The sequence below is a fragment of the Rhinopithecus bieti genome, unplaced genomic scaffold (genome assembly GCF_001698545.2).
Source record: "Rhinopithecus bieti isolate Rb0 unplaced genomic scaffold, ASM169854v2 scaffold_63, whole genome shotgun sequence".
Taxonomy (NCBI): Eukaryota; Metazoa; Chordata; class Mammalia; order Primates; family Cercopithecidae; genus Rhinopithecus; species Rhinopithecus bieti.
The window spans coordinates 862,168-876,243 of NW_016802972.1; the positions used below are offsets into that span (position 1 = coordinate 862,168).

General features: G+C 50.1%; 2 protein-coding genes across 6 annotated transcripts in view; both read right to left on the reverse strand.

The window, feature by feature from the left end:
- Window positions 1-933: 933 nt before the first annotated feature.
- On the reverse strand, window positions 934-4,805 carry TMEM265 (transmembrane protein 265). The gene is made up of 3 exons (XM_017874974.1): window positions 4,463-4,805; window positions 3,293-3,463; window positions 934-1,431 (listed from the first exon to the last, which is right to left on the reverse strand). Exons 2-3 carry the CDS (start codon window positions 3,458-3,460, stop codon window positions 1,270-1,272), a joined length of 330 nt encoding a protein of 109 aa, XP_017730463.1. The 5' UTR covers window positions 3,461-3,463; window positions 4,463-4,805; the 3' UTR covers window positions 934-1,269.
- Window positions 4,806-5,038: 233 nt separating this feature from the next.
- Window positions 5,039-14,076, reverse strand: part of SRCAP (Snf2 related CREBBP activator protein) — a 43,238-nt gene continuing 34,200 nt past the window's right edge. For all 5 annotated transcript variants that reach the window (XM_017874750.1, XM_017874470.1, XM_017874534.1 and 2 more), the window contains 7 exons: window positions 11,742-11,911; window positions 11,394-11,590; window positions 11,184-11,298; window positions 10,560-10,679; window positions 8,798-8,992; window positions 8,568-8,651; window positions 5,039-8,129 (listed from right to left, as the gene is read on the reverse strand). In XM_017874750.1, the coding sequence (XP_017730239.1) occupies window positions 5,448-8,129; window positions 8,568-8,651; window positions 8,798-8,992; window positions 10,560-10,679; window positions 11,184-11,298; window positions 11,394-11,590; window positions 11,742-11,911 (3,563 nt within the window). In that variant the 3' untranslated portion in view covers window positions 5,039-5,447. The remainder of the gene's footprint in view (window positions 8,130-8,567; window positions 8,652-8,797; window positions 8,993-10,559; window positions 10,680-11,183; window positions 11,299-11,393; window positions 11,591-11,741; window positions 11,912-14,076) is intronic.

Consider the following 14,076-nt stretch of genomic DNA (forward strand, 5'->3'; position numbering starts at 1 on the left):
TTTTTTTTTGAGACGGAGTCTCGCTCTGTCGCCCAGGCTGGAGTGCAGTGGCCGGATCTCAGCTCACTGCAAGCTCCGCCTCCGGGGTTTACGCCATTCTCCTGCCTCAGCCTCCCGAGTAGCTGGGACTACAGGTGCCCGCCACTTCGCCCAGCTAGTTTTTTTGTATTTTTTTAGTAGAGACAGGGTTTCACCGTGTTAGCCAGGATGGTCTTGATCTCCTGACCTCCTGATCCGCCCGTCTCGGCCTCCCAAAGTGCTGGGATTACAGGCTTGAGCCACCGTGCCCGGCTATACTTCATAATTTTTTAAAAAATTTAAAATATTATGAGGTCCAAGATAAAAGATATGAAAATCCATTTTAATCATTCAAATCTCCATGTACAGGATGGTTGTTGCTGTTACCCAACTCTTTCACTCCTCTCTCAGCTCTGGAACCAAAATTGTTTGGGTTCAGTCTCAGCTCTACCATTTAGTAGCTGAGGACCTTGTGTAAATCTGTCTTGTTTCCTCAAGTATAAAATGAGAACACTGTCGTTTTAGAACACTTCCTCCAGTTTTCGCTCAGATAGTTGGTACCTATCATATGTGACATATTCATATGATGGATATGATAGTATAGATACCTACTGAGTGACTGAAAACTGGAGGAAGTTAAGAAATATAAAGTGCTTAGAACACAGCCTGGAATATAGTAAGTCATAAATAATAGCAGCTGCTACTACTCTTGGCCTCAGAGTCTCTGTGGACGTACAAAGGAGAAGCTGGGGTCTTTCCAAGAAGGGAAACTTCCAGAAGAAGAAAATAAAAATTGTTTCCTTCTCTTGAAGCTCCTGGATGAGGTGGATGCTGGCTTCTGCTATCAGTCAGATGTTCAGACTGGCTCTCACCAAGGGCCCAAGGTAAAGCAGGGGGAGAACAATTAGACAGGAGTATTTCACCACTAAAAAAGGCTTTTATTACAAAACGAATTCTAATAAAACCAGGCCTGGTCTTCAACCCCTCCCGCTGGGTAGAGGCCTAGAGTGGGCTTGGGTGGGGGAGATAGGGATGGGGGGCCCTGAAAGAAAAGAGCAGGCTGCCCTCCTCTCATCAGTCTCAGCTGCTGCCCTCCTTTTATAAAGGGCTAGAAGAGCTCTTCCGAAGCCCTTGAGAGTCCCCATCCTTCCAACCAGGATCCTTCCAACCACTGCTGTCACAGGACCTTAGCAATGCCGCATTGCAGGCTCCAGGAGGTCTCAGCTGGCTCTCAGCAGAGGCCATCCAGGGTCACTCAGCCTGAGCGATGGCGTAGGAGAGCAACCACAGCAGCAGGGGACCCAGAGTGAGGACAGCAAGCCAGACAGCAAAGCTGGCCAGGATGAATTTCCGGGCCCGGGCCCCCCAGCGCACTGCCTCCTCGGACCGGCCTGCTTTATGCCGCTCTTCTGCCTGTGGGGGCAGGTTCTTGGTTAGGTTCTCCCGCTACTTCTGCCCCAAGGTGTCCATTTCCCCACTGCACTCCCCCTTCCCTGTCACAGATCAAAATCTCACATCCAAACCCTCTACCTCCCTTTCCAGTTTCTGATTCTAAACTCTCATCTGCAAAATAAGGTACCCATCTCTGCGCCCTGCCTACTTCTCAGCGTGGCCACAGTTAGCTCACAAGATCGCATATGGTAAAGTATTTTCCAATTCTTTTATTTCCCATTCTTTCCAACCATCCAAGATTGATTCGAATTTGTAACTATTGGTAAGAAACAGTGAGCCTGGAGTATTTCATTCATGCCCAAACACCACTTCATTCTCATAGCCTGATGGGTATCTTTTCCATCTTTTTTTTTTTTTCTTGAGACAGTTTCACTCCTGTCACCCAGGCTGGAGTGCTATAGTGCGATCTCACTGCAACCTCTGCCTCCTAGATTCAAGCAATTATCTTGTCTCAGCCTCCTGAGTAGCTGGGATTACAGGCACGTGCCACCACGCCCAGCTAATTTTGTATTTTTAGTAGAGATGGGGTTTCACCATGTTGGTCAGGTTGGTCTCGAACTCCTGACCTCAAGTGTTCTGCCCACCTCAGCCTCCCAAAGTGCTGGGATTACAGGTGTGAGCCACCGTGCCCAGTCTCTTTGTCATCATTAAGGGCCCTTTTTAGGATTTTGCCTTAATGGAACCCAGGAGTTCTTACAACAAGTTTCTGTTAAAATATGTCTAGGGTTGAGAAATTTCCAGCATGAAGTTTAAGTTAGCCTGTGTAGCCTTTCCTAAAGGACATGTGCTGTTTTTCTTTTTTTTGAGACGGAGTCTGTCACCAGACTGGAGTGCAGTGGCATGACCTCGGCTCACTGCAACCTCCGACTCCTTGGTTCAAGCAATTCTCCTGCTTCAGCCTCCTGAGTAGCTGGGATTACAGGCATGCACCATCACGCCCAGCTAATTTTTGTATTTTTAGTAGAGACGGGGTTTCACCATGTTGGCCTGGATGGTCTCAAATCTCCTGACCTCGTGATGTGCCCACCTCGGCCTCCCAAAGTGCTGGGATTACAGGCCTAAGTCACCGTGCCTGGCGGACATGTGCTGTTTCTAATAGGCTTTTTGAAATGGTGAAGCCCTCTCAAAAACCCAGTAGTGTCTTTCAGACTCCTAGAGATTGTGCTCATCACCGTTCAGCAGCCTCTAGCCTTGCCCCCTCCAAGTCACCCTCGATGTAGGCCCTTAGAATGGATCTTTGTAAAACTCAAATCTAACCATGTCACTTTCCCCTGCAGGAACCATTCAATGCCCCCGCCCAGTACTTTCAAGATAAAGTCAAAACTCTTAAGCACAGAACTGGCGGCCCTTAGAAATCTGGGTCCTCTAGCTTCATATCTCACTATTCCTCACTGGTCCAGTCGTGCTCCACAGGCCTTTGTACACACTGCTCCCTTTATCTGGAATGCCCTTCCACCCTTATTCACTCACGCTTTAAGGTTAATTCCCGTCACCTCTCCTAGGATGCCTTTCCAGTTACCTACTCTACCACATACACATATATAATTATATACATAGATCCTCCCTGGCTCCCAGACTGTCCTGTGCTTCCTGTATTATGATACTGATGAACTGCATTCTATTAATTATCCTTTTTCACTGTCATCTCTTTCATTAGACTATGGATCCTCTGACGGCAAGGAACCCTGTCTTACTCTTATTTCTGGCACTAGGCCCAGAGCACTGATAGGTATTCAGTGACTGATCAATGTAGATAGATCAGATACATGAAACCATTGCCTTATACCCACCCCCCTGTTCCCATGGGAATTGCACTCCTCACCTTGATGGCAAACACCAGAGCCATGACTCCCAGGCAAGAGCAGCCACAGATAATGCTAGTAGCTGCCAAGCAGCGGAGGCGGAGCCAGCAGCAGCGGATGGGGGATGGAGGATGAGCAGCTTCCGTGTTGCCCATCAAGATCTCCACTGCCTTCTCCTCGTCCTCCATCACCTGTGGGCGATAGTCAAGGTACTTGTGAGCCCAACAACTGAGCCCTTGGCCTTGCTTGCTCAGACTCCACCCCTCGGAGCACTCTGTTCTCATGGTATAGCCTGGCACTCAGGAATGCTGCCTTACTGGGGAATTCCTCTAGTGACTCACAGAGCAGAAGAGGAAATGTGTGGCTGGAATCCTTTTACCTGAGCTTGAGGTTCTGAGTCTTTGAAAGCAAGCCAATGTAGACAAGGCATTATCTGTATTATTTACTATTACAACAAGGTGCACACCGAGAAGCAGGAGAAATACAAACTCTTGAAAGCTGCTATGAATCTGTTATTTTAATCTGTATTTCAAACGACCCTACAATTCCCCCAGATTCCCAAGAGGCTGCCCCCTGAGTACTATAGATGTCAGAGAGGAGAACCTTAGGTACTGCACCCCACTTCAAGCAAAGCAGCCATTTTACATGAAAACAGTTATGGGAATGGAAAAAGGTAAGGAAAATATACCCGAGTAAGTCCTTTACCGCTGAAACCGAACACCAAACTTACTTCCCTAGGTCAGGGCTTCCTCTGCTATGCTGCCTCCCTGCCACCACCTCTCTCCATTTTAACCCAAGCCACACAACACAATCAGACTAGTACACTGAGTCCAAATGACCTCATTATCACACAGAAAGCTGCATAATGATGCCCTACTTAATTATTTCTTGTCTCCCTACTTCTCAGGTCCTCTAGGCCCTGGCATCAAACCACCTTTCTACCCTTATCTCCAACCATTCCCCTACAACCCACACAAAATGAAACCACAATGGCTCCCTGAACCCAAGTAACAAAGGATAGGAAAGGTGAAAGGGGTGAGACAAGCAGAGAGCAAAGAATGATGTGTGCCAAGAAGCTGCAGGGAAGTAGATACAAAGAAATAACTCGGATGAGGTAAACAGAGTCAACAGGAAGACACAAGGAGGGCCCAGGGAGTGAACAGAGAATATAAAATGAACAGGGCTCTTACCTGGCTATAGGCTTTGAGGGACTCTGAGTTTCGGCTCCTGCCTCAGCTTTGGTTTGGCTTGGGTGGTGATGGAGCTGACTCAGGGCTTCAAGCCAAGCCCAGGGGTGGGGTTGAGTGGCCAGCCACCACCTGAAGAGCCCAGGGAGCTGGGAAAGGGTGTGGCTGACTCAAACCAGTTTGGCTAGATGAAGAGCAGGGGAGGGCCCAAGGGACGGACCAACTGGAGCTAGGACGCCTGCCCTCTGGAAAAAGGAGTGAAAGGAAGCATCTGAGCAAGAGGGATAAAAGGGAAAGGTCTGAGGCATCAGAGAGCTCCCAGGAACGTCTAGGAACCGAGGGAAAAGAGAGGAGGAGAAGGATGTCTGTGACTTCAAACTGACTAGGGAAAGGCACCCTACCACATCAAATTCACCAATCTTCCCTCTTCTTGGGTAGGTTTCTACTTGGAATATACAGTCCTAGGCTAAAGATCAGGTACTAGGATCTTTGCAAGAGCAAGAGGGAGGAGAAAAACGATGCCCAAGTTCCCACCCAACCCTCCACCAGACCAGAAAATCAGAAGCCTCCTTACGCGGATGCTCGTACAGAAACTAAGTTTATTATTTTTTCTTCTTAAAAAAAAAAAAAAAGAAAAAAAGAAAAAAAGAAAAAAACCTCATTGTAGAGAAGCCCCTCCCCTTTCCCCTAAGGGTGGGGGGCTGTGAAAGACAGCTGGGGAATCAAGTACAAGGGGGTGGGGACAGAGACTATCTTGCCACCCTTAACACTGCCCAGCCACGTGGGGTGAAGGGGAGGGGGACTGTGATGATCCCCATTTCCATGACAACCAGTTGCCTACCCCCTACTTTGGTGGGAAGAAGGGAGAAGGCCCCTATGTCTCCCTGGAGGCTTTCCCCCTCAAGACTTCAAGTAGTGGTTAACAGAGTCAGGCCTGGTCATGGAGGGAGCGGCCACGGTGGAAAGCCTATGTGGAGGGGCAGCCCACTCACGTCTTGGCCTTGCGGCCTCTGTAACTAACAGTAGGGCCAGCCAGGGAGGGAGGGGCACTGCTGCGCAAGATGCGCTGGTCCCCTTGGTTGGTGGTCCCAACAAGCCGGCGGGGACCAGGACGTCGGCGTGGGGTCCCATCCCCTTCCTCCTCCTCACCTGAGGCTTCAGCCTCAGACTCCTCTACTGAACCCTCAGGCCCCAGGGGACTTGGGGGCTGTAGGCGGCCCCGCTTTGCCAGCCCAGGACCCCCACCAACTGGGGCCCCTGCTCGTTTGCGAGGCACCTTCTCAGTCTCTAGTGGGGGGACTAGAGACCCTGGACGCAGCCGGGTCGAACGCAGTTTTGGGGCTAATGAGACCACAGGAGGTGTCAATTCCAACCCGCCTGGCCCACTATCTGCTAAGTCCAGGTCATCCTGAATTACAGCCACCACCATGGACCCTCCACTCTTCCGTCCTCGCATTCCTTCTGCTTCAAGCCGAAGGCGGGCCAGGCGGGTGAGGGGGCGGCTTCCATCCTCATCAGAGGAACTACCCTCACTCTCCCCTTGGCCCTGGGGTTGCCGTCGCCTCCCCAGTCCACAGCTCTCGAGGACAGAAGTGCTGTCACGGTCCAACACAGGGAGCTGGCTGGGCCGAGGTGATGGAGGATTCTTGGGAGGTCGGCCCCTCTTCCGTTTGGGTGGGGACGCTGAAATGGTGACAGTGGTGACAGTGTTGGCAACAGTAGCAGTGGGACAAGCTACCAGTGGTGGGAGTGGGGTTAGGGGTGATGGGTGTGGGGGTGGCTGTGTCCGACTTTCGGAGTTGCCATCCGCTGGAGAGGAAATGGTCCCAGGGATGGGCAAATCTCGTGCCTTAGGGGGTCGCCCTCGCCTTCTTTTCTCCACAGGTGACAGGATAGGATTGGGTCTGTGAAGTGGCTGGGGTCCAAGAGGCTGGGGCCCAGGAACAAACTGTGGTTCCAGGACAGGCTCTGCAACAATTAGGGTCTCAGGCCTAGGGACTGGGTCAGCCCCGTTGGTTTTTCCCTTCAAGGTGGATGAGGGTGCCTCATCCACACCTCTCCCAGCATCTGCTGGAGACCTGTTCTTCTTGGGGGGCCTCCCCCTCCGACGTTTCACAGCAGGTGGGGTGATGGCAAGCAGTGCTCCGTCTCCATTCTCTGGGCTGCCACCACCAGTCACCCCCAGCTCAATGTGACGGCGAGCAATGAAGGGCTGCTGGGGAGGAGTGGGCAGTGAGGATGAAGGAGCAGCTTCACAAGGCCCACCAATGGGAGGGGAGGATTCTGGCCCTGACATGCTGCGGACAGACGGGCTTCCTGGGCTGGTGCTAGTCTCAGAGACCCCAGGCACTAGGGTGCTGGCAGCTCCCCGCTGCTGCCGCCGCCGCCGCACGAGTTCCTTTTCCTCTACCACAGTTACTAGCCGTCCTGGCAGCTTTCGAAGCACTTTGGGGCCTGGTGGTTGTCCTGGCCGACCAGTCCCTTGACCCCTAATTTCCACATCAGCACTGGTGCGACGCCGAGGAGGTCGGGCAGGTGAAGGACCCTCAGGAGAGGAAGTGGCTGAAGATGAGGTGGATGGAGCTGCAACCTCAGGTGTAACAAGCTCCTGTGGCTTCTCTGGGCTGGAGGTTGGGGTCTGGGCCTCTGCCAGCTCTTCTGAGGTCCTGTCAGCTTCCAATGGCTCCTTAAGTGGCTCATCAGATGCTGCTGAGGGTGGGAGCTCCAGGCCATTGCTCTCACTCACACACAGGGGCAACTCCTCACCTTCAAGCTGCACTGTAAGGGTGGTGCCCTCAGCAGAATCTGGTGCCTCCTGTTCTTGACCGTTAGGGACACTGCCAGCCTCCAAAGTCGGGCTGGGTGCAGAAGGGGTGAGAGAAAGGTTCTTCTCTGACACAGGCAGGATCTCCACAGCAACTGGCAACAGATCTTTAGGGGGCACAAGAGTAAGTGAGGAGGTTTCTGAACTGGCCACAGAAGCCAGCTCCAGGGACTCTGGAGATGCCAATGCCTGGGCACACAGTTCTGCCTCAGGCCTCAAGCCCAAGGGGAGGTTGGTGACTGGGGGAGAAATGGGCACAGAAGGTGGACCAAGCAAGAGAGGAGAGGAAGGAGTTAAAAGACAGGTTTGGGCTGGAGGCGGTGTATGAGCTGGTGGAGGGGTACAGGCGGGAGGAGGGGTGCAGGCAGGAGAACAAGGAGGAATCTGTGAAGGAGGGGGAGGAGAAGGTAATATATGGACAGGGACAATGGTTATTGGATTTGGGGTTGAAATGGGTACCGGGGCAGAGACTGGGACAGGAACAAGGGCAGGAATTGCAACTGGAGCTGAAGCTGGAGTGGGTCGAGGCCTAGGTGCTGGCCTGGAAACTCGCTCCCTGGCAGGACTGCAGCGGGGTGGTGTGGTGGTGCTGCGAGTTTGATGGGCGGATATGACAGGAGTGTGGTTTGCCCCTTGAGTCTCAGCCCGGGCTCCACGAAGACGCTCACTGACACGAGTCCCCGGCCTCTCAGGGGCCTTGGCCTTTTTACTGCGCCGGTGGGTGCCTCCACCAGTCCCACAGGAACTCTCATCCCCAGCCCCCGGCCCCTCCTCCTCCTCTTGGGGTAGGCGGAACACCTCCTCCTTGGCTTGGTCCAGGTCTTTGCGGGCAGCTTCCACTTGCTCCTACAACAACAGGGCCCACAAGTGGTCAGGAGGAGGCAAGCAGAGTAGAGAGTGAGTAGAAATTAGCAGCTTCCAGGCCAGGCGCAGTGGCTCATGCCTGTAATTCCAGCACTTGGGGAGGCTGAGGCCAGCGGATCACCTGAGGTCAGGAGTTCAAGACCAGCCTGGCCAACATGGTGAAACCCCGTCTCTACTAAAAATACAAAAATTAGCCAGGTATGGTGGCACACGCCTGTAATCCCAGCTTCTCGGGAGGCTGGGGCAGGAGAACTGCTTGAACCCGGGAGGCGAAGATTGCAGTGACCCGAGATTGTACCACTACACTCCAGCCTGGACGACTGAGTGAAACTTTGTCTCAAAAAAAAAAAAAAAAAAGAAGAAAAAAGAAAAAGAAATCAGCAGCTTCCAACTGCCAGCCCCATCCCTGGAAATACTCACTTCTGCCTGTTTGAGCTCCTCTCGGCTCACCTCCTCCAGTGAGGCCTCCAGGAATTTCATGGCATAACGCTCAATGGGGGTCAGCTGCAAGGAGGAGCAGTGATGATAAACGTAGGAACCTGGTACCCAGGGACCCACCACCCTTATTTATTCCCACCAGGGAAGACAGAAGGAGGGTCACAAGCCCAGGGGAAGCAGTAAAGTCAAGAACTAGTGGGTCCAACACTGACCTGTTCTACGAGGGCAGCAATTTCCTGCTCAGCCCGGGACATCTCCTCATCCTCAGCCCCAGGCCGGCCAGCCTCCTCTCCCTCACAAGCAGGAAATCCATCGTTCTCATTAAATTCTGCAAGCTCAGCCACCTGTTCAGCCTTGGCCTGGGTGGCTGCACGGATATCCTCTTCATCTTCTGCCCGACACAATGCCTACCAGGATGTATAAAAGGAAATGAAAACATGAGACTATAAGTACTTTACATCATGTGATTTGATTCAGGCAAAAACTTAAGACCAAGCATACACCAAACTAGGTTTGCAATAGAACTCAACAACCTCCTAGGCCTCCAGAGTTACCACAACAACTCAGTGGTCTACAAAGGATGGAACGGATTTTACCAGGACACCCACTAGGGAAAAATGAGTATTTTAGAGATTGCTCGCTCTATCTCCCTTCCTTTAAAGCCAGCCTCAGCTCTCAAAAAAAAAAAAAAAAAAAAAAAAAGCCATCACAGAAAGATGTGAATAGAAATGCACAATTCACCTGGGCACGGTGGCTCACTCCTGTAATTCCAGTACTTTGGGAGGCCAAAGCAGGCAGATCATGAGGTCAGGAGTTCAAGACCAGCCTGACCAACGTGGTGAAACACCATCTCTACTAAAAATACAAAAATTAGCTGGGCATGGTGGCACATTCCTGTAATCCTAGCTACACAGGAGGCTGAGGCAGGAGAATCGCTTGAACCCGGGAGGTGGAGGTTGTAGTGAGCCGAGATCGCGTCACTGCACTCCAGCCTGGGCGAAAGAGCGAGACTCCATCTCCAAAAAAAGTAATATAATGTCAAAAACTGCAATTATTTTTGCATCAACCTAAATACTTCTCTTAAGTGGAAATGCTAATGAAAAGGAAGTAATTTTGAGGATTAAATGGTGAGGTGGATATGCTTTGTACTTAATGCTTTGTACTTAATGTGAAACGCTGTTTCAAACACTTATACATAATAAAATCACATTTGGAAAGGTTTTTAAAAGATTTATTCCTTGGCCCCCTCTCAAAATCTATCATGTGCTGGGTCTGAGCATTTGTGTGTTTTCAAAGCTTTCCAGTTGGGAGCCTCAGCCTCCCAAAGTGCTGGGATTACAGGTGTGAGCCACCCACCATGCCCTGCCCACATTACTTTTAATAGGAAGTGAGGTTCAAAAGAGTGAGGATTGTAACTTGTCTTAACACAATTAAGAAGCATTACTGGAATTCAAACTTAAAACTAAGGACTTCAAAATCCTGTCTTTTTTCCTACTAAATCATGTGAACCAATAAGCAATGTGCTTACAACTATCAAAGGCTGACTGTAATCTGGGAAGCAGAAAAAACGTTTCTTTCCCCTGAACAAGTTCAACAGACTAACAAAGGACAAGATATGCTGTTAAGAATTAGCTCAACTTGGCCGGGCGCGGTGGCTCAAGCCTGTAATCCCAGCACTTTGGGAGGCCGAGACGGGCAGATCACGAGGTCAGGAGATTGAGACCATCCTGGCTAACACAGTGAAACCCCATCTCTAATAAAAAATACAAAAAACTAGCCGGGCGAGGTGGCGGGCGCCTGTAGTCCCAGCTACTGGGGAGGCTGAGACAGGAGAATGGCGGGAACCCGGGAGGCGGAGCTTGCAGTGAGCTGAGATCCCGCCACTCCACTCCAGCCTGGGCGACAGAGCAAGACTCCGTCTCAAAAAAAAAAAAGAATTAGCTCAACTTTAGGAACTGCCCACTCTTTTTTCACCTGCTCCAGAATATGAGTCTGCTTGCTGGCCACAGTCTCTTCTTCCTCTTCAGGGGCAGAGGGCACAGATGAGCTAGAAGGTTCCTCCAGGGGCATATCAAACAGCTCTCGGATGGTCTGCTATCGGATAGAACAGAGAGAAGTGTCAGAATCAACAGAATGCTAGTCTTAGGTCTAAGCTGTAAGGCTCTAAGTTGTAAGGCTGATGGTTCTTGGAACTATCAGGGGTGCCACTGGCTGAAGACACAGGTCTGTGAAGGCCAAAGTAGTCCTTTTGGTTTTTTCTTTTTTGAGACACTTTTGCTCTCGTCACCCAGGCTCAAGTGCAATGGCGCCATCTCAGCTCACTGCAACCTCCGCCTCTCAGGTTCAAGTGATTCTCCTGCCTCAGTCTTTCAAGCAGCTGGGATTACAGGCACCCACCATCACGCCTGGCTAATTTTTGTATTTTTAGTAGAGACGGGGTTTCATAATGTTGGCCAGCCTGGTCTCAAACTCCTGGCCTCAAGTGATCCACCTGCCTCAGCCTCCCAAAGTGCAAAGCAGTCTTTTTTAATAAACAGGAGGAATTTCTAAAGGCACAGCAGTTTTCTCCTGCATAGGCTAAAAGATCTTACTTAGTACCTGTTTAAAATAGGCTGTGGTGAAGTTGCCTCCCTCAATGGCCATGTCTCCCAACATTCTCTTCTGATTTGCCTTTTTTAGGATGTTCTCCTCCACTGTCCGTTCACTGATAAGCCTAGGGGGTGATGAAGGCCATAGGTAAGCAGCCAAATATATCCAGGAAACCCCATCAGTAAAGGGGAAGTAAGGTGAGGGAAGACTAGGCAATACCTATATATGTGAACATCCCGGGTCTGGCCAATTCGGTGACAGCGGTCCTGGGCCTGAGCATCCATGGTGGGATTCCAGTCGCTGTCATAAAAAACAACAGTGTCTGCTCCTGTCAGGTTCACGCCCACACCCCCACTCCGAGTTGAAAGGATGAAGCAGAATATGCGTTTGTCTGCATTGAACCGTTCCATCAAGGCCTAGAAGGAAAGGGAAAAAAAGATGATACTGGGAGACTTATCCCCCGAAACAGGTCTAAGGCTTAGTGGCACCCCCTCTGGAAGACCAAATCCTGGGAAAAGAAGAGAGAAGTGGAGGTGAGCCTCTAAGGGCTGCAGAAACCTGGGTTACCTGTCTCTGTTCAACTCTAGTAGACCCATCCAGGCGCAGGTAGAGATGGCCATGGTAGGTGAGAAACTGCTCCAATACATCCAGCATTCGGGTCATCTGGGTGAAGATGAGCACTCGGTGGCCCTCTGCCTTGAGCTGCCGCAACAGCACTGCCAACGTCTGCAATTTTCCTGAAAAGATATTAAGGGATACAGGGAGCTAGCTACAAGCTGCAACGGGTAGAATGCTTAGCAACGTAAGGCTAGGGTTAAAAGGTAATCAATGCTTTACGCCAAAGTTTCAATTACCCTAGCGGATCAAAAATGTTTAATTACAGCAGGACATGGTGGCTCACGCTTGTAATCCCTGCATTCTGAGAAGCCAAGGCAGGTGGATCACTTTAAGTCGGGAGTTCGAGACCAGCCTGGCCAACATGAGACCCTGTGTCTACTAAAAATATAAAAATTAGCTAGGCGTGGTGGCAGGCGCCTGTAATCCCAGCTACTCAGGAGGCTGAGGCATGAGAACTCAGGCTTGAACCCAGGAGGCAGAGGTTGCAGTGAGCTGAGATGCCACTACTGCACTTCAGCCTGGGCGACAAAGCAAGACCCTGTCACAAAAAATACATATCTATATTTAACACCATACAAGTTTTTCCTTTAAGGGCTTCATCTCTTCGGTCTGCTCCGGCCTAGAATCTAACTTCTTTGAGTCTAACTAAAAGAGTAGGGGAATACATAACATCAAGGGAAAAACAGAATCCTCAATGCTTCATGAGCAAGAGATTCTTAAGTATTACAACAGTCATACTACCTGAAATCCAGAACAGATTCACAGGATAGATGTCTACAAATCCATTGTCACAGCTTACAGACAGGGATTTAAGGTCACAGTCAGAACCATAAAGGCTCTTAGAAAGTTATCTAGTTCAACCTTCCATCAAACACAGAAACAACTTCAACATTTCTGGTAACTCAGTTTGAACTTTTTTTTTTCTTTTTGAGACAGAGTTTTGCTCTTGTTGCCCAGGCTGGAGTGCAATGGTGCGATCTCAGCTCACAGCAATCTACGCCTCCTGGATTAAAGCGATTATCCTGCCTCAGCCTCCTGAGTAGCTGGGATTACAGGCATGTGCCACCACGCCTGGGTAATTTTGTATTTTTAGTATAGACAGGGGTTCTCCATGTTGGTCAGGCTGGTCTCGAACTCCCGACCTCAGGTGATCCTCCCGCCTCAGCCTCCCAAAGTGCTGGGATTATAGGCCTGAGCCACCATGCCCAGCCTGAACACTTACTTTATTATTTCATTTTTTGAGACAAGGTCTGGCTCTATCACCCAGGCAGGAGTGCAGTGGTGCGCTATCTCAGCTCACTGAACCTCTGCCTCCCGGGCTCAAGCCATCCTCCTGCCTCAGCCTTCCAAGTAGCTTGGACTACAGGCGTGTGCCACCATGCCTGGCTAATTTTTATATTTTTTGTAGAGACAGGATTTTGCCATATTGCCCAGGTTGGTCTCCAACTCGTGAGCTCAACTGATCTGCCCACCTTGGCCGCTCAAAGTGCTGGGATTATAGACATGAGCCACCGGACCCAGCCTTATTTTATTTTTGAGACAGGGTCTCATCCTGTCGCCCAGGCTAGAGTGCAGTGACATGATCACAGCTGACTGCAGCCTTGACCTCCCAGGCTCCTGCAATCCAGCCACCTGAGTAGCTGGGACTACAGGTGTGCACCATTACATCCAACTAATTTTTCAATTTTTGAGGAGAAAGGGTTTCGCCATGTTGCCTGGGCTGGTCTTTACTTGCCTCCAGTGATCTGCCCACCTCAGCCTACCCAAGTGCTGGGATTACAAGTATAAGCCATCACACCCGGCCTTGAACACTTTTAACCAAGACTTTCAGTTTATCTATTCTGAATAGTTTCAATTATAACAAAAACACATTTTTTTACCAAAACATTTATTGAACACATATTAATAAAAATTTTGATTTTCTTATATTCTAGGAAATTTAAGAAATCTTGAAACATGTTACTATAGAAATGTCTGTGCAGGGTTGTGGAAGAAACAAGTCACTTACCCAACAGCCATTCTTGGGTAACAGAACCTGATTAACACTGGACAGCTGGCAGAGGTTCCTTGCTCCCAGGTGAAGGAGGCCCCAACCCAACCCCAGAAAATAAATAAGTTGTAAATAAGCCAGAGGCCTTTTTTGCTATTCCCCTTTGTCAGTGATTGCTCTAGGTATGGGCATATAGCTCAGTTTGAGCCAATGAGTTATGAAGCAAAGTCAGCTTGGAGGTCTTCTTTTTTTTTTTTTGAGACAGAGTCTCGCTCTGTTGCCCAGGCTGGAGTG